The sequence below is a fragment of the Pecten maximus genome, chromosome 10 (assembly GCF_902652985.1).
Source record: "Pecten maximus chromosome 10, xPecMax1.1, whole genome shotgun sequence".
NCBI lineage: Eukaryota > Metazoa > Mollusca > Bivalvia > Pectinida > Pectinidae > Pecten > Pecten maximus.
The window spans coordinates 3,968,170-3,990,519 of record NC_047024.1 but is presented as its reverse complement, the minus strand read 5'-3'; the positions used below and the strand labels follow the sequence as shown (position 1 = coordinate 3,990,519).

The 22,350-nt window shown below is 36.7% G+C and overlaps 2 protein-coding genes across 80 annotated transcripts in view; one reads left to right on the top strand and one right to left on the bottom strand.

Moving 5' to 3' along the window:
• LOC117336858 (zinc finger protein 37-like) overlaps positions 1–11,711 on the bottom strand; it is a 117,428-nt gene extending 105,717 nt beyond the window's left edge. For 47 of the 50 annotated variants that reach the window (XR_004534678.1, XR_004534684.1, XR_004534680.1 and 44 more), the window contains exons 1-4: positions 11,600–11,711; positions 10,240–10,399; positions 8,487–9,820; positions 7,958–8,253 (exon numbers count right to left, since the gene is read on the bottom strand). Coding sequence is in view for 34 of the 50 variants with exons in the window: in XM_033897564.1 (XP_033753455.1) it covers positions 7,958–8,253; positions 8,487–9,820; positions 10,240–10,365 (1,756 nt within the window). In the remaining 16 variants the exon portion in view is untranslated. The other 3 variants (XM_033897585.1, XM_033897587.1, XM_033897582.1) reach the window with 3 other exon arrangements.
• A 1,437-nt stretch (positions 11,712–13,148) lies between these two features.
• Positions 13,149–22,350, top strand: part of LOC117336493 (zinc finger and BTB domain-containing protein 17-like) — a 122,569-nt gene continuing 113,367 nt past the window's right edge. For 29 of the 30 annotated variants that reach the window (XR_004534634.1, XR_004534633.1, XM_033897065.1 and 26 more), the window contains exons 1-3: positions 13,149–13,287; positions 20,438–20,607; positions 20,920–22,187. Coding sequence is in view for 28 of the 30 variants with exons in the window: in XM_033897065.1 (XP_033752956.1) it covers positions 20,473–20,607; positions 20,920–22,187 (1,403 nt within the window). In the remaining 2 variants the exon portion in view is untranslated. Of the gene's footprint in view, positions 13,288–20,437; positions 20,608–20,919; positions 22,188–22,350 lie in introns of those variants that run through there. The other variant, XM_033897071.1, reaches the window with a different exon arrangement.

The window sequence follows — 22,350 nt, the reverse complement described above, 5'->3', positions numbered from 1 at the left end:
AAATCGATACAAACCTTCCTCCCACTCCCTTCATCAAATGCGATACAAACCTCCTCCCCATCCCTCATCAAATTCGATACAAACTCCTCCCCATCCCTCATCCAATCGATACAAACACCTCCCCAATCCCTCATCAAATCGATACAAACCTCCTCCCCATCCCTCATCAAATCGAATACAAACCCTCCTTCCCCATCCCTCATCAAATCGATACAAACTCTCCCTCCCATCCCTCATCAAATCGATACAAACCTCCTCCCTCATCCCTCATCAAATCGATACAAACCTCCCCATCCCTCATCAAATCGATACAAACCTCCCCATCCCTCATCAAATCGAAACAAACCTCCCCATCCCTCATCAAATCGAAACAAACCTCCTCCCCATCCCTCATCAAATCGATACAAACCTCCTCCCCATCCCTCATCAAATCGATACAAACCTCCTCCCCATCCCTCATCAAATCGATACAAACCTCCTCCCCATCCCTCATCAAATCGATACAAACCTCCCCATCCCTCATCAAATCGATACAAACCTCCTCCCCATCCCTCATCAAATCGATACAAACCTCCTCCCCATCCCTCATCAAATCGATACAAACCTCCCCATCCCTCATCAAATCGATACAAACCTCCTCCCCATCCCTCATCAAATCGAAACAAACCTCCTCCCCATCCCTCATCAAATCGATACAAACCTCCTCCCCATCCCTCATCAAATCGATACAAACCTCCTCCCCATCCCTCATCAAATCGAAACAAACCTCCCCATCCCTCATCAAATCGATACAAACCTCCTCCCCATCCCTCATCAAATCGATACAAACCTCCCCATCCCTCATCAAATCGATACAAACCTCCCCATCCCTCATCAAATCGAAACAAACCTCCCCATCCCTCATCAAATCGAAACAAACCTCCTCCCCATCCCTCATCAAATCGATACAAACCTCCTCCCCATCCCTCATCAAATCGATACAAACCTCCTCCCCATCCCTCATCAAATCGATACAAACCTCCCCATCCCTCATCAAATCGATACAAACCTCCTCCCCATCCCTCATCAAATCGATACAAACCTCCTCCCCATCCCTCATCAAATCGATACAAACCTCCTCCCCATCCCTCATCAAATCGAAACAAACCTCCTCCCCATCCCTCATCAAATCGAAACAAACCTCCTCCCCATCCCTCATCAAATCGATACAAACCTCCTCCCCATCCTTCATCAAATCGATACAAACCTCCTCCCCATCCCTCATCAAATCGATACAAACCTCCCCATCCCTCATCAAATCGATACAAACCTCCCCATCCCTCATCAAATCGATACAAACCTCCCCATCCCTCATCAAATCGAAACAAACCTCCTCCCCATCCCTCATCAAATCGATACAAACCTCCTCCCCATCCCTCATCAAATCGATACAAACCTCCCCATCCCTCATCAAATCGATACAAACCTCCCCATCCCTCATCAAATCGATACAAACCTCCTCCCCATCCCTCATCAAATCGATACAAACCTCCTCCCCATCCCTCATCAAATCGATACAAACCTCCTCCCCATCCCTCATCAAATACAACACCATTAACCCTTTTTTTCTTCTTCTTTTTTCTCCTCATTACAAGGATTACTTTCCCTTTCTCAGTCACAACAGGAAACCAGAAAATGTTTTGGTACATGTTTCCTAACCATTCCACATCAAGTATAATTACAACATTAATATCACTTGTCTTTTTGTGCTCTTATATCCTGCATGATTCGCAAGGCCACAGCATGAGCATCACTTTTCATGTGGAAAATAACCGAAGCTTTATGAACATTTTTTGTTCCGTGAACATATGGGCTAGTTTTCTGTACAGAATAGTCCTTACAAACTTTACAAGATAACTCCACAACTGTGTCACCTTCAACCTCAAAATCTAGCCAATCAGCATTCAGCTCTTGTTTCCACTTGACAACTGTCCTAGCATAAGGTGAATTTGTTGATCCAACTGTACTTGAGGTCGGCTTTTTGAAATTATACTTAAATGATGTGTGATCGAAATACGCAGTGGGGAGATGGTTATCTTGAACCTGATGAGAATTCATCATCGTGAGAGGGTGAAATGATGCATAGGGATCCGGTAAACTGCCTGGCCCTAAAATACATAAGCGAGGATGTTGTCAGTGGAAATTCTCATGTTTGTCTTAACTACAGATAACAGCAATGAGAAACAAGTGCACAGATCAAAATAGCCCTTACTAAACACTAAACTGGAACAACACCTAAGTCATTATACCAGAGCATCTACATGTTTGGTAGGGAGGAGGACGGTAAGCCCAGTGTAGAGTCAAGTTTGGCCTTCACAGCTTGTTGATGAGCATCACTTCTCATGTGGAAAAGTACGGAGCCTTTCTTTACGTTTCTCGTTCCTGTGATGTAAGGACCGATTTTCTGAACAGAATATTTTTTGCATACATTACAAGACAGTTGAACAACAAAATTCCCTTCAATCTCCAAATCTAGCCAATCAGCTTCAAGTTCTTTCCTCCACTTATCCACAGTTCTGATATAGGGCAAGCTTGGAGTGGCAGGGGACTTTTTGTAACCTGGTAGAACTGACATTTTGTGAGAATAAATATCTGGCCAATGGCCAGGTATGCTGACAGAGGAGGAGAATTCCGAATGGAGATGACTGGAAGAAGTTCCGTATCCTATTCCTAAAACACACAAGGAAGGAATCGTGTGAGTTGCTAAACAAATCGATCTCCATGGTAACACCACACCTATCACCGTATAATCAAGTCAAGCACATCCCAACTAGGGAAAGTATATAGCAGTCAAAAGATTCATAAACATCCAGAACTTTTTCACTTGTATCGTATTTATGAACATCCTCTCCTGAACAATCGTAAATGTAGACGGTTTCCATGCATCAATCCATTACTTCTGTGATAATTTCTGTATTGAAGACTAGTGTACATCCGTAATAGCAACCTTCATTTTACAATAAGGTATAGCTTTGATTTGGTACTTTTGAACATCTACTCCGGGTATTTTGTTTTACATATTCTGTGTGTTTTGTGAAATCTGTAGTTATGTTCCATCTCGAGTACAAGGTCATCGCTACAATCCCCATCCCTCCGCTCTTCCATTCCCCTCGAGCTCTAGTCTTTCGAGTATGTGTATGGGTAAGTAATGTTATAATTCAAGCCAACATATTGTATTGAAAGTTTCATCACAAACTTTTACAAAATGCCGTTGAATTATTCCTATACTTACAACATGTCTGTACTTACCTTCAGGTTTTGTATTCATGAAATTTTTCAAAAAAATAATTCTAAATATATTTGTTCTTTCATTTTTTAGACATTTTTTTTTCAAATTGTTGTCGGGTTCCCTTTTGCAGATTTGTTTTCCTGGTAATGAATACAAAACAGTGGTCCACAGCATCGCAGCAAAATACAGTACCAAAGTCACTCTGTGACTGGACCCATCAGAATCCCGACAGAATCACTTTGGTACCATTACATATGTTCGTGTATGTGTGTGCATTTCATCATTTTTATACATACATCATGTGGTTGCTTGCAAAGGTGATTTTTAATATTCAGGAAGTTTGTTTCAGATCTTTAACCAAAATATTTCAATATCAGTTGAATTTTTAGCTTTGAATATCAGTATATATTTTCCATATGACCAGATTATATTTTACAGTGCTTTTCGCTATAATTCACCAACATTGCAAACAATCAATATTTTATTTAGAAAATAACAAACCAATAAAAACATTTTAATAATTTGGTTTGTTATCACCCTGTGAGAACCAATGTTCCACAAATTTGATGAGAGTTTGGACGAGATACAACTTTGTACCGTACCATAATTCAATACAAATTTGTGCGACATTTGTTTTTGCTCAGTTGCAATCGACAAGTCTTATACCAACCCAACACGTAAACATCTATGTCTTTTCAGGAGTATAATATGATTACATAGCCAATTAACAGAGCAAGCCCTTCAGAAAAATGTCCCGACTTCCTTTTGCAAAATAATGACTGAACAGTTCAATACAGCTCACCACTACTACTATTGGGTATAAACTTGCATGATGTTAGTATAGAGTCCGAGATGAGACTTGCCGACTGCATTCAGTAAAGAGAAAGTCATCTTGACTAAAGTCTGACCCAACAAATTATTTCTGTGTTCATGACCATCAGACATACCATATATATATATTGGAATCAAGGCATTAAATATTACTGTCAATGAGTTATAAACTTGTTTTGTGGAATAATGTGCCGACTCGTCAGCTTTTTAAGTGACTTTCTCTGGAACCGAGCGTGTATGTATAATTGGTTTAAACTGCCCAGAGTTCTCCTTACATGATAGTGATCACAATAACAAATTTCATCGTTCACATTCCGATGATTTACTTACGAAGGGGTTGCCTAAATGTTGATAATCCAAACACATTTTTACAACTATTGACAGTAATTCCCTTGCCAGTATTCAATGTAATTATCGTTATAATTCCCAGGGGACAGTGAAATGTTGTCAGCTTGACCACACGAGCCTACCGAGTGTCCACTATAATTGTCAATATTTAATGTTTAGCAGTCAGGAGTCTACGGACCAAACTGAACCACCACAGAGACCATCAATATACAACATTCTACCAGTATAAATCTCAAGACATCAGAATACATGTAATGAAATATAGCTATTTATAAATATCTCAACAGTAGGAAGGCCTTTATCAGTATCATTTAAATTCAAACAAAAAATACTCATTGTGATCACCATCATGTTCAGTATACAATGAAATAACTATGGTTATATAAAATCAACTTTCTGTTTCGTACTTCCAAATGCTGAAATTTCTATCGCAAAATCTCTGTAGTACATTTTAACAACAAAATTCAATTTTCAAAATAAAGGTTTAATTCATATTTAAAAGAATTCATAAAAAGTTCAATTTTCACTTTTACTTCTTGTATTAATCAACCAGGAAGGTATTAATTTTTTTTAACTTACAGCTTGAAAATATTGTGAATGCATGCTGTGAAATTGAAAGAATGGTCAATTTCTATATTCTATACAGTAAAAGGTTTTATCATTGTTTCTCTTCCTTACCAATTTTCCATCAATGATGATGATTTTAGATAAAAGTAAGCAATATGTACCATTTACGATGCTAAGTTTTTGATATCTTTAAACACTTTTTGTTTAAGTAAGAATTGATACTATTTGCAGCAATCATATTTTGATATATCATAGGTAGACTAGTACTATGGCAGGGCAATCTATATCGAGGATTGGCCTTGAAAAATGACCCAGGCATTATGGGGTCTTTATGCAGAATAAATAGCCAATACACAGTAAGTTTTTTTCCTTTACTAGATAACAGGAACTGACCTTCAAATAAACAACAAGCGATCTTTTTAAATAACATTCTCCATGCTGGTATACTGTAATCTCTCACTTTTGCGATAGCAATTTTCTGCTTGGATTTGTACTGTACAGAATTCAACACAAGGAATTGACCTAATTCACTGGTTCACAGACTGTAACCATGGTAACGGCAAGAGAAAAACTATAACCATGGAAACAGCAAGAGAAGCATAGAAGTAGGTTATTTCCAATATAACAGTGTTCAAAGGCTGTATAAATAATACCATAAAATTTACACTCATTTTCAATTATCTGGATTTTAATGTTTCAAATATAAATTCAATGAAATAAATGACAAATGGAATGTTTATTGAACTTCAACATCAGAACAAAAGACCAACTGTCTGAAGTTTCTCGCCGATTCTCCCCTGTACAAATATTATAAATATTCACTGGTCTTCGGGAGCTGTCTTTTTCTTCTCTCGTCTACGTAAAGATTCATTGATCTTGGTAACAATTGTACTTTTCCAGATCATATCAATACCACAACCAGGAAAGAATAATAGGACATACTTCCTAAGGTACGACTTCCTTTTTTCATCTAAAGCAAATTTCCCCTTGACTCCACCACCATAATAAGAATACTTCAACCTCAGATTATCGGACCCATATAGCTCTTTCCAAAGTCTCACACATATTCTTTTAGCAAAATTCCCCGGGCTTACAGAATTCATTTTCATATCAAGAAGTGTCAGCTTGTCAAATCTATATTCCTCCGGTATGTCATCGTAAAATCCAATAGGAATTTCATTGTTCTCCTGACCGAAGAAAGATCGAGGAAAACTTGTGGTATGCACTGCATGACTTTTGTCCGTCTCTGTAACAGACCCAATAACAATAGAATGAGTACTATTCCTCCATATCCTGTTTACCCGACGCTTGCCTTCACTACAAGTTAGCAACATGTACTGTCGTGACCATACCGAAACCTAACCTATTTCAGGTGTATCTAATGGGCATCCCGAACAGACCATGAAGTGGCATCCCAAACTAGCGACAGAATGTGAGGTGCCATGATGAACAAATAAAGAGGTAACAATCACATCTACCCTTCGGACAGTTCCGACACCAACAATACAAACAACCATCTTACCGCCAACTTATCATATGTGACCAACAGATACTACCGACCATCCTGCAGGTTTACTCTGATGTCACAGCTATGAAGAGATTTATTCGTTTCTCTCGGAACACAAAACAAGAGAACAGTATTATCTTGGGATGCCTTTCCAGATTGTTCAAAGCTTGCACGCGTAACAGGAGTATTTCACTATCCAATGTCATACCATTCCAGACGCATACAACTCCTTGGCAAATTTTCCTGAGTTCAACATTTTCAAAGTAATCAACGAGCTCGATGCCCTATTATCTTAACTATACAAATTAAATTAAACAATGGCATAATATTTCATTATATTCCCCTGGAAATCTCTTACAGGAAAAGATAGCATTTTGTTTTTATTACAATTACTTTGCTGTCATACATCCATTTCACATCAAGCTTTGTAATACAGTTTACAGTGACAAGTTACCGATTCACCAAAGTTGTTGAGTCAAAATTTAGCTCAAGACTTAAGTCGTTCATATTCTTTTCATCAACTTTCATCAAACTTTAGAAAGGTTTATTTCGACTACAGGAAAAATTGCCAAGTATGTAAAAATTTCAACTTACCACAAAACCAGAAACTGTTCAAAATAAACATTCCACTTGCAAAGATTGATAAAGAATGATTGATAAAACAGCCTTTGAACATAATATTAATTATCAACACATTGGTAGAAAAGAAACCAGGATTTCACAGTTTTGAAATATAACGAGATAATACATTCAAATTGCAGATTTTATGGCTCTAGATGTAAATTATCAACGCTTTTTCTATGTCTTCTTTTTGTGGCATTAATGGGCCCCATTCCCAATTGAAGCTATTTCATATCAAGGCAAATTCCCAAAATTTGCAGATTACTCCCGAGAAAATCTTTCTCAATTCACCAACTATCTTCCCAAAATGAGAACCTAAGGAACTTTCAGAAAGGAAATTTAAAACTGCATTGTAGCTTGAATGGTGCACTAAACATGCAGAAACCTTATATTTTATATTAAATAATGACATTGACCTTTGACCTTCAAAACTAACAATTGCAAACTCTTACGGGCCCAAGGGAACTTATGTGGGACTTATTCTATTTCAGAAAGTGACCTTTGAACTAGTTCAGAGATTAATGGGTCAATGCATCTGATAGACCATTGTCTGTTTATTAGGTAATTATAACTGTACACTTTTGATATTGACACGCCTTCAAGGGCCAAGGACCAAGTTAAATCAGAGTTAGAGATAATGACGTTTAACCTATTATACTTATTCCCTAATGCTGCAATTAATGGAAAATCTCTTGTTTTTGTGTTGTCAAAACATTTTTGCTAATATAAAAGGAGTCCCTAAACACCAAATATTTCACTGGTTTTCTTTCAAGTGTATAATGTGTTGATATTTGAAAAGAAGAGAAGATTCCTACCTTTGTAAGATCCCATGTACCAGGAACTATTTGGATCCCCACTCATATTAGCACCTTCGTTTGACATTTCTTCTCGTGCCCATTCTTCGATTTCCGCATCACTTGGTTCTTCAAATTCTTCTTGATGTGATGTACCAGCTTGCATTTGCATTATACTTTGTTCAGCCATATCCACGTGCATATCTAGTCCTCCAGTTTCCCCTTCACCCAATGCTGCTTCTACTTTCACTATACTTAAATCTGGAGTTAAGTCTGACGTACTTTCTTGCATGGAATCAGCAAGTTCAATTTTTGTGCTGTGGAAGAAAGTAATTAAAGATTAAATATAACTCAATCATTTGTCAGTTAATATTGATATTGTGGACAATTTTATAAAATAGTTTTTCAGAACAAATTTTTGTGACAATTTTGTGTAATTCTAGTACAAGACATGAGAAGTACTTTAGTCGAAAAAAATTACTCACCAAATGAAAGTCAAGATTTTCAGAGTTTATGAAATAATATACAGGTATGTTAAAACTACACTTACCTTTTCCCTTTGCCATCATCGCCACCTAGACCGACATCCATGGGTAAAGAACTGGAATCTGGTATACCCATGGGTTGTGGAGGTGGTGGTGTTGGTCTAGGTTTACTTGGGGCAGGAGAACTCTGGGAAACAGCTATAGGAGAACTGGTCACCATTGCTTGCATGGCACTTCCTGCTGCGAATGGCTTTCCTAGACTAGCAGATGGCGCCATGGACACCGGGAACGGGGTACGCTGAGGTGTGCTGGTTGTGTGAGTTTCTGAGGTACGAGGCTGTTGTTGGTGAAACTTTGAGGGTGAAAACATATTTTCTTCCGGTTTTTGTGAAAATCCTGAGAATGGTTGCTCCTGTCTAAACGAGGTTTGACGCTCGTTTAGACGGTCTGTTGATGAAGATGAGGCAAGTCCTGGCATATCTCGTGAAGATGAAGATGAAGATGGTGATGATTGTGCGTGTTGTGAATCCTGGAATACTGTAAGAGGACTGACTGTAATTGAACCATGCTGAGGTGTGGATGATGAACTACTTGGCCCAGGTGGTTGTGTTACTGATGATGGTTTCTCTGGAACATTCACAATGCTAAGATCAGGATCTGTGTTATATTGACTAGCTATAGCAATAGATATGGACGATGATGTTTTCTGTGATGAACGAGATGATGATGATTGTCCAGAATCTTTTTCTGGGGGCTCTGTCTGTACAAGTTCAATACTTTCTTCCACAATTTCTATAACACCAGGCTGGGAGTTCCTCCCAGAAGCACCTTGACGACCCATACCCGACCCGAGTTTGGGGACTCGGTCCCAGGGATCTGGGGCTCCAGCCATGTAACTATGGGACATACTCGCTGTATCATCAGCTTTGTCTGACCCTATCACAGTAACATCTGAGGGACTTCCTCCTCTGTGTAACCTTGGTCGCTTACTTCCTGGACTTCCAGGCCGCGGGAAATCTGACATTCGCTTCCCTGCCCCGTCATGGACAGTTTTCTGCAGGTCTGTGACACGAACATGGCGGAATTCTATCAGATCATTGAAGTTGTATTTATATTGAGTACCAGGAAATGCTATGCCTGTTTTGGCATGCATGCATTTGTAAAAGTCTGCAACACATTTGATAACACTGTCAACTTGTAAAAGTCTGGCTACTTTCTCAACATCACGAACATTTTCCTCTGTTAACATCATGAAGCCTTCATATAAATACTGTAGGAATGTGTTGACGGATTCTTGTTTGATATCGGCTGCTAGACGAACTTCTAGATGTGAACCTGCCGCTGCATTTTCCATGGACTGAAGCATGGGACAAGCTGCCACCAGCACAACTCGGTGGGCCTATTGTGAAAATCACAAAAAAATAGTTTTATGGTTGCTTAAATCAAAAGCATTTAATAAGGATGTCTCCTTATCCATTAATTATGGCATCTGAAGAAGTTAACACCAAAATTGTAACTACAGAACTAAGTTTATTTGAGCCCAGTTTTACACAAAAGAACTTGGGTTTTGATACCAGGAAGAGATGTTTGTAAACATAACATTGCATACCTTGACAACTGGATTAGAAATGAAATTTAGATTGATGATTTTGTTTGACTGATTTTGAGTCAAATCTTTGGACAATTTGTGGTGGAGCTTTAGATTACTAATTCAGTACATAAGTCTGCAATGTTGGTTAATTAGATTACTAATTCAGTATATATACGTATGCAATGTTGGCTAAACAGTAGAACTATCTTGCAGACAGATTTACTTACTTTTGTTATAATTTGACCAGTTTTGATGATAGCGTCACATAGTAGCTGGTTTTTCCACATTTCTGACAGCTGACAAAGCAGAGAGCTGGAATGGATCTGGTTCATGTAAACCTTCTGGTAATTCATCTTGATTTCTTTTCTTTACTGTTGATAATATAAGCTGAAATATATATAGAAAGAAATGGTAACCTACAAATTAATTGAAAATGCCCAAACTCCCACAGAAAAACTGCTCGACTCGACCCTCTTTTTAATCAGAGAAATCCATCAATGTCGATTAGATTACTACTCTTTCTGCGCATAACCGAGTATTGGGGTTAATTAGTCATCCCCCCCCCCCCCCCCCCAATTATTTTGTGCAGGTATTCGATAAAGGATAAAAGCTGAAGAAATAGGTTAAATGTGAAAGGGCTTAAAGGGCTACATAGATATGTGCCTTAAAATCCTCTAGTGTCAGGCATTGTAGTGCTACAGGGGAGGAAGCATTATGACATCAGTGAAATGTAAAACTGCATTTTATCTAAATTCATTTTATATGCATCAGACTCAGCAGCAAAACAACTTCTTAACATCCCAAAATATAAAATGATAATCATAAGCCCATGAATCAAGTAAAGTTAATTCATAAATCGTTTAAGGCCAAGTGGCCTACTGCAAGATGATTATTAAATTATGGTTATATCATTTATTTCAATGAGTAACACTGCATGAGCATTATCTAAAACTGTCATTTGCAGCGGTAGCATTTAATATCAATGGATGCAAAAGTCCCGCCATTAGAACCCGTTAGGCCCTATAGTCCGTATAAGTTTTAGTTCCTCCGATTGTATGGCGCCGTCAAATATGCTCCTAGATGCACATTTGATTTGCTTACAGCGAGTACTAGTGTAGACAGAACGTCTAATAAACACGATTGATTTTGGCTCTTCCAATTATTTCATCTCGCCTATCAACGAAATGAGCATACAAATTATAGCGACATAGTTTCACCATTACGCGCGCGTTACGACCGTGATGCTCGGGCTGACGCCGTGCCCTCGTGGTCGCGCGCCGGCAAGGTGCTCGTTACCGGTTACAATCGCATGACGCATTTGAAACATTCAACGAACTTAATGACATGCATATATATTTGCAAATGTAGAAATAACATTATTAGTTTGAAACATTTATTTGAGAACGAACGCAGCCGACACATTTGCTTAGGCGTAGAGACATTACGACCCGGGCAATTTTACCTGTTTAGCGTCACGTCGCCGTCGACGGTCGATTTCGCGTCGGATAAATTTGGTTAGTTTAAACATATAAAGTAAAGAATCGTATCAATATCAATTCAACCATTTCAAAAATATGTTATAATAACCTTTAAGTTTCAGTAAGTGTTGTTTCATGCAGGATTTCTGTGGAAATACGCTCAATCTTCCTGCTTCTGGTCACTTTCGTTCATTGTTCCCCGGCCATGGACTCGTTTATGCGCAGAGCCGTTGCGCAGAAATTGATTGCAAATCACTTCAGGGGCTCTTTTGGGGAAATACTGATGCGTTCCCGGTTCGAATATTGGTCTATAGAATATTCAAATCAAAGATTAAAAATTTGGTATGTGTCCGATCTATACCATCATATAAAAGTTAGTTGATTTATTTGTATATATATATTCTATTTCTATACAATGCTGTTGCGTTTATCTAACATTATATAATTATGCTTTACACTATCCGTGAAGTCCATTGGTGCTGTCCAGTATAAAAAATAAAGTACAAAAGCATCGTTTGAAAGCAAAAACACAAATATCATGCATGAGTGTGTTTTATGAGACTTCAAAAGAAAAAAGAGACTAAATTCATTGGTAGATATACAGCTATAAGATTTTTTTTAATACTATAGGTTTTTTTATCGTTTCTTTTCCATACGTTTTTTTATACGTCATTCGATAATGGACCTCAGTGGAAATACTCTCGAGTGCTTTCTTGATAGTCTTGTTTTTACAGCAATACATATTTACTGTATTCAATTTTCATGGAGTTCTTATTTCATTCTAAATATACTCTTTATAGTTGTAGTAATGATCCAGTCATCTTTAAAATCGGACTCTCTCTCTCTCTCTCTCTCTCTCTCTCTCTCTCTCTCTCTCTCTCTCTCTCTCTCTCTCTCTCTCTCTCTCTCTCTCTCTTTGCTTACAAACATTAGCGACTGGGAACGGGCTTGATATGGATTGTAAAACTTGCGCTAAATTCCATTGCTATGAAATGAGACAATAAAATATGATGTATCCCTTTTTTATCTTGCCACTAAAATTATTAATAATATTTATGTTAACGGAAGTATGGAAAGGACCTGTATAGGCTAAGCCTGTTGTCCAATCCAATTAGTATATATATATATCTATTATGAAATATTGTATTTAAATTAATTCAAATGATTTATTGAATAAAATTATTTTGAAATGAAAATCTTGCCAATTTACAAATGTGTGATGATGACATTTGTTACTTTCTAGTCAGCGATAATATGATACAAATTTTACATAAATACAATCTATTCAAGATTGCAATCAACTTTACTAATTCATGTTTAACGTGCTGTACATGTATTGTGTACTATATAATGAGATTTTCATGTTGAACCTTTTATCTTATAAAACGCTCTGTAATACAGATACCTGTAAATTTCGTTGTATTATGTATAAATAAGATAAAACATCTCAATAAAAGGCATACGTCACTGCTACTTGTCACTCCGGTTATCTAAATAACTTTTTTTTTAAATGTTGACAATTGTGAGAATTACTCGTTATATCTATAAGGACATATGTAAATGACATGTAAATGTGAAATGCGTAATTGAACAGTTACCCTGTAATGGGCCCCACGTCACATTAATTGAAAAGTTATTGCGCATAGGCTGTGCGCAGTACCACGAGCCCTTGGCGTACCAAGCAAATTCGGACCATTGAACAATGGCAGAGATCGGCAAACTTTAGAAAATAAGGCCCTCCTTCATTAACAGCAAGCAAGCGAAAGGACCAGCATCTCAACGATCTGTCTGAACATTGTAAGTTATCTTTGCTATGTTTTAGAAATATATTTAAGGTAAATAATAATTGAAACAGAAGATAAAACCTCTGAAACACTACGCATTTTTGCATTGGGCACAATCATAACCGACATATATTTGCAGCATCGTTGCCGCAAAATATGCCCTATTTTATTTCATGTGTTGTTTTCAATCTCATCTTGTTGTGAGGTGAAATTTGGGCGAATGCAATCCTGTACAACGATCTCCTGGTTTCAGTTGATGTTATGAAACGGTAAAATGTGAATCCGTTAACAAGGGCACGAACTGTAAACAAGCACCTGCGCATCCGCCCTCCATTCGCCGGTAGGCCTACCATGTGTATTGTACACAGGGCCAGTCGTCTACCTCCTGTTTTACACACACATCCTCGTGTATCATACGATGATCGTGTGGGTATGTGTAGTGTGTCTAGACGATTTTTATTATTAACATAACGATTTAAATGTTAAAGAGTGACGGCTTTTAACTTTTTTAAAACGTTTAGAAATACAAATGTGTATTATGTATTGGGCGTAGTGTGGTAATATCGTGCCTTGTTATTAGTGTGGTACTGAAGTTGTCCGGTTGTTTTCACTGAAGTTCCAATTAATGTTGATTTGAAAGGAATGTTAGGATATATACTTTTTTTGGCAAAGGGACGTTAATAAAGGCAATTTTCAAATAGCTGAAAGTTTGAATACACACTCCACCCACCAACTAGCCCAACAGTAGATCTAGAGTCAGTCTCAACTTTGAATTTTATGATTGTATGTTACCAACAACTGAAGTTTGAACAGTTTACATTTTTTGACGAATTTCTTGTTTGTACACCTTTCGAAAACTGGAATTTCAGATGCCATTAATCAGCAAAAACCACTAGAATTCCTAATCTTGAAGAACAAATTAATTACGTAAATATTTTCTAAAAAATCAAAAGGCGTTTAAATGATAACCTATAAAAGGTATAAATATTATCCAAAATTTATGCTAAAATCCAAAATTACAATACAAAGCTGTGACTTGCTGGCAACAGAGGCAAGTGCCAAGTCTAGTATGACATAGTGCCTATTTTATGCAGCCATCAAAATTTGACTGATGTACATTGCATTATATATGGTATGGCATCTATCCATTCAGTGTTAACTTTTGTTTTGTCTTGTTTCAACTTTTACATACCCATCAATTTGACAGCAGTATTATGATATGGTGTTTTTCCCTCTGGCGAAACTTTCGTATGTCCAGCAGTCTTCTACATTTTTCGACTGATCTCTTTCAAACTTGTTATACTTAATGATCATGATATGAGGTTGTGTCTCATTTAAAATAATTCCAATTCAGCTGTTTTTGCTGAAATTATTCAACTTTCATTTTTGAACAATTTTGAAACTTATATTTATAATAATGCATTAGTTTCATGGTATGAATTTGTTTCCCCTGGAAAAAATTCTGATTCCACTATTTTTCCAAAAGTTATTGCTGCTAATTTCTGATGTTGAGTACTTAACTGTCAGAAAATTAAATATTGACTTTGTAGTGAAAAGTGAGATATAGCATGCAAGATAGCTTCTCTTAGGTGATGCAAATCTTATTTTGATACAAGATAATGTGTAACAAGATGTCATATGGCATTCGATTTGAGTATTAATAGAATCTTTCACCCCCTTAATCCAAGTGTTGGCGGCTCAGTATCTTACCCAGAGGGTTCAGATTCCCCTGTCTCGCTTCCATGATGGTGAATGATTATTTTTCTCTTGCCCTGTTTATCCTCTTATCTATCTAGTATGGACGTTACATCAATGCGAGGAAATGTTGACGTGATTAATTGTCAACGTGATGAAATGCAATTGTTGTAGCTTGTCTTAACTTGAGGTAAAATTGCGGATATACCTGTCCAGGGTAAGATAATAATAGAATCTAATATGAGTCTGTTCCGTGAACAGGGATATCTCGACCCGAGTGCAAGAATTTGGCTTGTAAGCACAAGGCTTGCCGAGTGCTGGCCAGCCAGCCTCTTACACGAGGGTTGAGATATCCTTGTTCGTGGAACAGACCCATGTTTGATTATTTTTCTCGCGTACTTGCAAGCAAATGTTGACTTTTATGAAAGTTTTTCATTGTGCCATCTGCACTGCTCTTCGGAATGTGCATCAATATTAATGACATCCTCATTGAAGACATGGCTACTCGACGTAAAATGATGATGTTGCGTTATTGTGAGCAGCGTTATATTATCAATTTATCTTTTCCCTGGCAACTGCGAACCCTGTGAAGTATGCGAGAAATATTGTTCTGTCATGCTGTGCTCTTTTAGCAAAAGTTTTTTTCCTTGTTTATTTTGGTATTTAATTTTTGTCTAGAGATCTACATTAGTCAACCTATCTCTCTGAAAGCTAGTATACAGGGAAATATTGTATTTTCCCTCATTTTTATGGCAATTATTTCCCACAATCCTCCAGATTTGCTTTCCTAATTAACCGTTGGCTGTGTTCACTTAGAAAATGTGTTTATAAGGTAAAAAAAACAACTGGAACTTTAGGATTTTTCAAATTTCCCCCTTTTCAGAACTGATTTTCACCTTTGGTCCAAAAAGGGTAGTTTTTCCTAAATTCTAGATAAATCCCTTGTAGGTTTTATAATCATATGTCATTTTTAAACGAACATTAATGTTCGGTTATTGCCATCAAGAACTGGGCTGAGAAATATGACCATATTTGGTAACCACATTCACCAATACGCCATCTACTGTCTGTTTCAATGAAATATGGCTGCCCTCATTGCCTTACGCTTCAAATAATTTACCTGCAAAAACATCTTCGTTTTATATAGTAGTTTTACCGAAAATGTTGAAATATATTCAGTAGATGTTTTCAAGATGCATACGATTTGAGAAATGCATAACGCTAGCGAAATGTTAAGACTAAATGAACCTGAACTTTGCAAATAACTCCAGGTCAATATATTTATGTAAACAACTATTGCGCAGGCGCATTCGTCTCCGGATGTTTAGAATGTTTTGCTCTTCCGTGTTCATTCCAAAACGGCTGACAGTATAGCATAGGTCAGCAAATATGTCTGCAATTTACTTAAATGTGTAATATGTATATTCTAGAATGTTACATCATTATCAACTAGGTGTGTATTTCTATAATTTAGAGAAAGAAATATATCGATAACGGCATACGAGACGATACATTGTATCATACTATAGGTTACTGTACGTGTTAACGGTGTTTGCGAGAAAGAACTGTAAATATGTATAGACTTATAATTAGGTGGCATTTGTGGTCAGGGTGACTGGTCATAGTGTTAACGTTGTCATCGATTTCCATATATCAATTTCCTTTGACGAAAATGACCAATAAATCGAATGCAAATGATCAATCTTGTTATGTGCACGGGATTGCTTGTTGTAGGCGATACTTGGAACGTATTTACTGTTGTAAGGGAGGTAACTGCAAGATTACGGAAATCAAAAGTTAAACCAATTTGATTGGTCGATTCTTCCATGACTTTGGCAGGGGGTTTACAATCGAAGTGACAGATAATTACGGCAATATTCAGATGATATCAACAATAACATATTTGGATACGTGTGGTTGGCAGTTGTCATGTTTAAAATGAACAATTATATAGCTTGTTTTTATTTCGGCAAAGACGAGAATATTTACTAAAACGGACCACACGTGAAGCGGACTTGGAAATACCGAAACGAAAAAAAATGGGGCTTAATTATAATATAAACTGGCATTATTTTCAGAGGATTGACCAAAATATATGTTCTGCAATGCCCGATTGTATCATATATAAGATATTAGAGGTTTATTTGACTGAATTTTAAATTAATTATTCATTTGCGAATCGCGGCCCGATTGTCGTTAGAGTTTAATTACCGAAATGGCCGATAGTGGACCCAAAATCGATATTTTTACGAGAATTTGTTTTTCATTTACCTTGAAGTATTTTGAAATAATTTGCAAAATACCGAATTCACGACCAAATTTTCGATTGTGACGAACTACTGAGACGGTGTTAAGTTCATGTTAAGTCATTCTGATTAAAATCAGCTGTTACATGGCTACGTTTACTATGCACTACGTCTACTAGGTTAATTTTTTTTAAAGACGGAAATCCGGATTATCTAAAAACAAATGCAAAAATACTTGTGATATTCACTTAATTTGATATTCGGCCGTTAATTATTATCTGTAGTTTTATAACTTCTGATATATTGTGATTGATACTCTATATAATATTGCTGTGGAACTTGTGTTTTTTTTTCAAACAAATTCATTTTAATAATTTGTTAATTTAGAATTTTCATCAAGTCATGATCAAGACTTGAAATTCTCACTACACCATACTTCAAACACGGAGTAATCGATGAATTGATAAACTGAAAATTGAAGTCAAGCAAATGAGTTAATAAAATGTATTTACCTTAAATATTTTTTCAATATACAACAAATGTTCAGATGACTATTTGTGCCATGCTGTTACAAGATTCAGTTACAATTCTAAAATTGAATTAGTATGTAAATATATGTTATCCTGTCAATATCCACATAGCGAGTGTAGTCTACTGTACTCAAAGTCATGCCAGTAGATAGCGGTACATATACTTACTGCTTACATCTAGTGCTTACTTGTGTGAATTATAAATCAATAACAAAATTGTTCATATATTTCTATATATGACTTCACAAATTATGTTGTGTCTGAAGATCTGAATGAAGTGAATAAACGATGTATTAAATTATTTTTATGAAATATTCAAGTCACAGATCATTCTCTTTTAAAAATATTCATTTCAGGTCCATTTTGGTAATTCAACTATGACGGCAATCAGGCCTCGAATGGCGAATAATTACAAACATTTTAAATATGTCTCGGTCAAATAAACCCCTAATATTTTGCATATTATTAATTTTGACATTGGAGAACATATAATTGTGTCCATTCTCTAATATAAGCACTGGTAGAAAGTACAGAATAGAGCTTCATAAATATATTATCAAAATTATTAATTACCCCAATAAATATAACATTTTACATAAACCTCCTATGACTGATGGTGAACTTAAACTTGCAAATCTCCTGTGTCATTCCAATTTTGATATGTGTAAATATATACACGTACGGTATATATATAGATATAGATATGGAATGATTCACAAATTTGCATACAGTTATGGAATCTTATGACACCCCGAAAACTGTCCTCTCCACATAAAGGATGTGATTTGTGCAATAACATTGCTGAACTGTGTGGTTCACTTTGATTGGATGATCAACATTGGAAAGGGACAATAAATAGGGAATGTGTCATCCCATCGAATGGACTGTAACCGTTATCAGCTTTGAAGTTGAAAATGAAGCTTGAAGTTTTCTTTTCCTGTTTGCTGAATTATTTGATGAAGATAGTCTTTGTATGGTTGTTATTCTTTATCACATTGTGTACAATACTGTAATTATACCAGAAGTATATCTTCTCATATAAAGATTTATTAACATCAAATGATTCCTGAACAAAAGGAGTCAAGTTTTTTGTTTTGAAGTACTATACATGCTTGAGTACAGTTTCAATAGGATACATTCCTAATCCGAGCCTTGATTAGCAGCTCTGGTTTTGGTTTTCAGTAGTTCTTTATGTGTGTTTCATCATATTAAGTTGAAATATGCTAAACTAACGATGGAACTAGCCTAAATTTAGTGCATATTAGAAGTTGGCATCAATAAGGTCACAGAGTCCTGGCTGTATTATAACTGATGATGCCTTCCCGAAAGAAAGACATATTTTATTTTCATCCATCCAAGATAGATCAACAAACTTCCAATTTCAATTAGGACCTTACAGAAACATGCATGTGTTCAATCATATCAGAACAGCTGCAAACATTTCAAATTATTTGCAATTAATTCCTAAATCAATATCAGTAAATTTATCGACTTTAAACTTAGAAGATTACTGATTTTGCATTAAACAATAATGTTCGTTTACAGTACTTCCAGTACTTTGATTTTTCCTGCAAGTGGGATTTTGATTTGACTATTTTCGCTTAAGTTACTGCCCTTAGCCCCTTACATACCTCTCTAGATTCTTGCCCTCTGTTTTCCACAAATTTCTTTTCAAACTGTTGGCCCTTTGTTACATTAAATTACAGACTGTTTCTGCTAGCTAAAAAAGTGTGATATTCTCCCAAAATGAAGAGAAATACATCTTTTCAAGCAAAAAATGTTACTATAATGAATATTATTGGTAAATGGTTACAACTCTCATTATTACTAGGGACATGGAAATGTGTCTCAATTGCTTGGAAATCCAAGCCCTCATTAATAATCAGAATTAATATTTTCTTTGTTCTGGTTTGTGACACGTGATTTAAGTTGGTACAATTCTTGTAAAATATGAAGAGGAGTGGTCAAAATTGAACTATATTTGAACTTCGAAAAAATAATGGTCAGATTCCACAAAAGATTAGATTTTGACAAGGTTTTCTTCAGTTTTGGCTCCAGCTGCTGTTTTGGTCCAATAAAAAGATGTGAGTGCCCTTTCGTAATCATAAGTATGTCCATCTTTCAACTTTCGTTTCTAAGAACTTCTCAGAATTTTCGAGTTAACACTTCTGATATTTTACATTATTGTGCATTGTGCAAAGTAGTTATTCACGACATGGTGGAGATTTTAACATGACGGTGTCCAAGCCCTGTGATCTCCACTTGGGAATAGGGCCTTTTAGTATCAATTCAAAATTATCAAGGTCATTTGGTTACAGGTCATGGTCACTTCTGTACCTTCATTGGTAGACATTTTGGTAGAAATTAAGAATGAAGAGGAAGTACTCTGGGTTTATGCATACATCCTAAGATTAGTTGGGCCTTCCCAAATGGTGTTTGGGATTTCTATCTTGTATAATCTCATACAAATATATGGGGTACTGGTGGATTAATGCATAATAAAGTTAGGTTAATATATTACTGAAATAAAGCAAGAAGTCAACTGATCAGTTTTTAGTCACGCTGACTCACCTAAGGTCAAGGTAAAATTTTGTTGTGGTTTAAGGTTGTTAGGAATTAAACAAAAAGTTAACAGGTCAAGGTCATTGAATAAAAGTGAGTTAAGATTTTTTTTTTTCATATTTATTTACAGGATTGGCCAAATATTACTTCAGACAAGCCAACAAGATGTCCAGTATGAATTACCAGAAGGTTTATATGAACCAGATCCACTCCAGCTCTCTACTCTGCCAGCTGTCACACATGTGGAAGAGTCAGATGTTATGTGATGCCATCATTAAAACTGGTCAGATTATCACAAAAGTAAGTTCTCACCAAGCTGAAACTAGTTGGCAGTGTCATAGGTCATGATTCAGAAGGATTTCTTAAAACAAAAATATACCTGTTATCACAAATTTGTTATTTGTTGTGGCTCTGTAGCTGTGTTTCACAGCTGTGCTCGCCATAGTGAAGTCATTCACAACTTCCTGTACAATAATTAATGATAATTCCAGTATTGTCATTTGTCCAAAATTATATAGTGATAATTTGATTTACCAATAATTTTAATATAATATTTACCTTAAAAATTAATCATTGTAATATATATCTTTTTTTCTTTCTTTCTTTCTTTAGGCCCACCGAGTTGTGCTGGTGGCAGCATGTCCCATGCTTCAGTCAATGGAAAATGCGTCGGCAGGTTCACATCTAGAAGTTCGTCTAGCAGCCGACATCAAACAAGAATCCGTCAACACATTCCTACAGTATTTATATGAAGGCTTCATGATGTTAACAGAGGAAAATGTTCGTGATGTTGAGAAAGTAGCCAGACTTTTACAAGTTGACAGTGTTATCAAATGTTGTGCTGACTTTTACAAATGTATGAATGCCAAAACAGGTGCACCATTTCCAGGATCTGCATACAAGTATTCCTTTTCTGGACATGACCTTGCTGAATTTCGTCATGTCCGTGCTACTGGCTTGCAGAAAACTGCCTCTGAAAGAATAATTAAACGTGTTTCCGATTTCCCTCGGCCTGGAAGTCCAGGAAGTAAGCGACCAAGGTTACACAGAGGAGGAAGTCCCTCAGATGTTACTGTGATAGGGTCAGACAAAGCTGATGATACAGCGAGTATGTCCCATAGTTACATGGCTGGAGCCCCAGATCCCTGGGACCGAGTCCCCAAACTCGGGTCAGGTATGGGTCGTCAAGGTGCTACTGGGAGGAACTCCCAGCCTGGTGTTATAGAAATTGTGGAAGAAAGTATTGAACTTGTACAGACAGAGCCCCCAGAAAAAGATTCTGGACAATCATCATCATCATCATCTCGTTCATCACAGAGGTCTGCAGCAGTGTCTATTGCAGTAACTAGCCAGTTTAACACAGAACCAGATATTAGTGTTGTCAATGTGTTTGGCAATCCTGATACCCAATCCTCCACCCCTGCTGCTGCTACCAACACAATCACATCATCTAGTTCATCTCGAGGGTCCATCACCGTCAGCCCATTAACCATCTTCCAAGACCCTCATCCTCCATCATCGTCTGGACCTGAACCCCCCTCCTCCTCAACAGTTGATTCTTCATCAGGTCAGGACCAACAAAGACTTTCAGAGATGCAGTTCTCAGGATTTTCACAAAGACAAGATATGGACAGTTATAGCAGTGGAAAACAAAAGAGTGGAGATGGCCAGTTAAGTAGTACACCTCAGCAAAGACCGTTTCCAATGTCTATGTCGCCTATCAACCAACCAAAACCATTCGCAGCAGGAAGTGCAATGCAAGCAGGAATGTCTTCGCCCTCATCCATGTCCCTTCCTCTAGGTTCGCCATCCAGTAGTAAATCAGTGCAGAAGCCTAGAAGTGCACCTGCTTCACCTGCTGAACGGGCGAGGGATAACAGGTAAAACATGTGCTACACAACAGATTAACAATGCGTTAAATGTTTAAAATATATTCAATAGGTAATACTATAATAGTTTTGTAATAATTAAATTCTAATTTTTTGTTACTAATGTTATAATTTTGTACAGATAAACATGTATTTAATACTATTTATAGGAGAA